Here is an 889-nt window from a genome sequence, read left to right on the forward strand (position 1 = left end):
GCGTATGCAGGAATTTTGTAACAGTATGAGTCGCATGAGTCCTGATGCATATGAATATGCTTGCCTCAAAGCTGTGGTTCTCTTCAGCCCAGGTGAGCACAACTGGAATTCATCTGAAAAATAGGAAGGAAAAAACGTAAGGATGGAGTTGATTGTGTGTGTTTGTCATAGATCACTGTGGAGTGGACGGCACCCTTCAGATCGAACGCTTTCAGGAGAAAGCCTACATGGAACTGCAGGACTATGCGAGCAAAGTGTATCCAGAGGACACATATCGGTGAGTGACTATAGTAGCTTGCATTTCTCCATCCAATCATGATAGATTCTCAATATGCATGTGCATAATTATGGTCTAATTAATTTTATTTTTAGTATTTTTGAGATACTAGTTGTGACTAGAAACTAACCTATAAATTATCTTTCAGTCTTTCAAAACTGTTAGTTCGTCTGCCTGCTCTGCGGCTCATGAGCGCGGCGGTGACCGAAGAGCTCTTTTTCGCCGGTCTCATCGGGAACGTCCAGATCGACAGCATCATTCCCTACATCCTCAAAATGGAGTCTACCGACTACAACAGCCAACCAATCAGCACCGCTGAGTGACAGAAACCCCACCCACAGCCACACCCATCAGCTTTGCTTGCTCAGACCCTTTGAGCCAAAACAGATATAATCATGTGAATTCTGAATTAGGAAATCATTTTTTTTATGACTTTGCTTTTTCATTTGGTCAGTGGTTGTGTCTGTGAGTTGTATAGTATGGATAAAGTGGTTTACCGCAACTGTTGCGGTTGGATCATTTGGGCTTTTATTGTACTGGTGTACTTATGTTTAGAAAAGTGTCTATAAAGATACAGGAAGTGCTGTTCTTGAGAAGAACTTTGCCCCCCCC

The 889-nt window shown here is 42.6% G+C and overlaps 1 protein-coding gene across 1 annotated transcript; it reads left to right on the top strand.

Moving 5' to 3' along the window:
* Positions 1–4: 4 nt before the first annotated feature.
* LOC107576443 (nuclear receptor subfamily 2 group C member 1-A-like) lies at positions 5–883 on the top strand. Its single transcript, XM_016262617.1, has 3 exons — positions 5–92; positions 172–277; positions 426–883. The coding sequence occupies exons 1-3, from the start codon at positions 5–7 to the stop codon at positions 598–600; spliced, it is 369 nt and encodes a 122-aa protein (XP_016118103.1). The 3' UTR covers positions 601–883.
* The last annotated feature ends 6 nt before the right edge of the window (positions 884–889 follow it).

Source organism: Sinocyclocheilus grahami, unplaced genomic scaffold (genome assembly GCF_001515645.1).
Source record: "Sinocyclocheilus grahami isolate Dianchi unplaced genomic scaffold, SAMN03320097.WGS_v1.1 scaffold3688.1, whole genome shotgun sequence".
Classification (NCBI taxonomy): domain Eukaryota; kingdom Metazoa; phylum Chordata; class Actinopteri; order Cypriniformes; family Cyprinidae; genus Sinocyclocheilus; species Sinocyclocheilus grahami.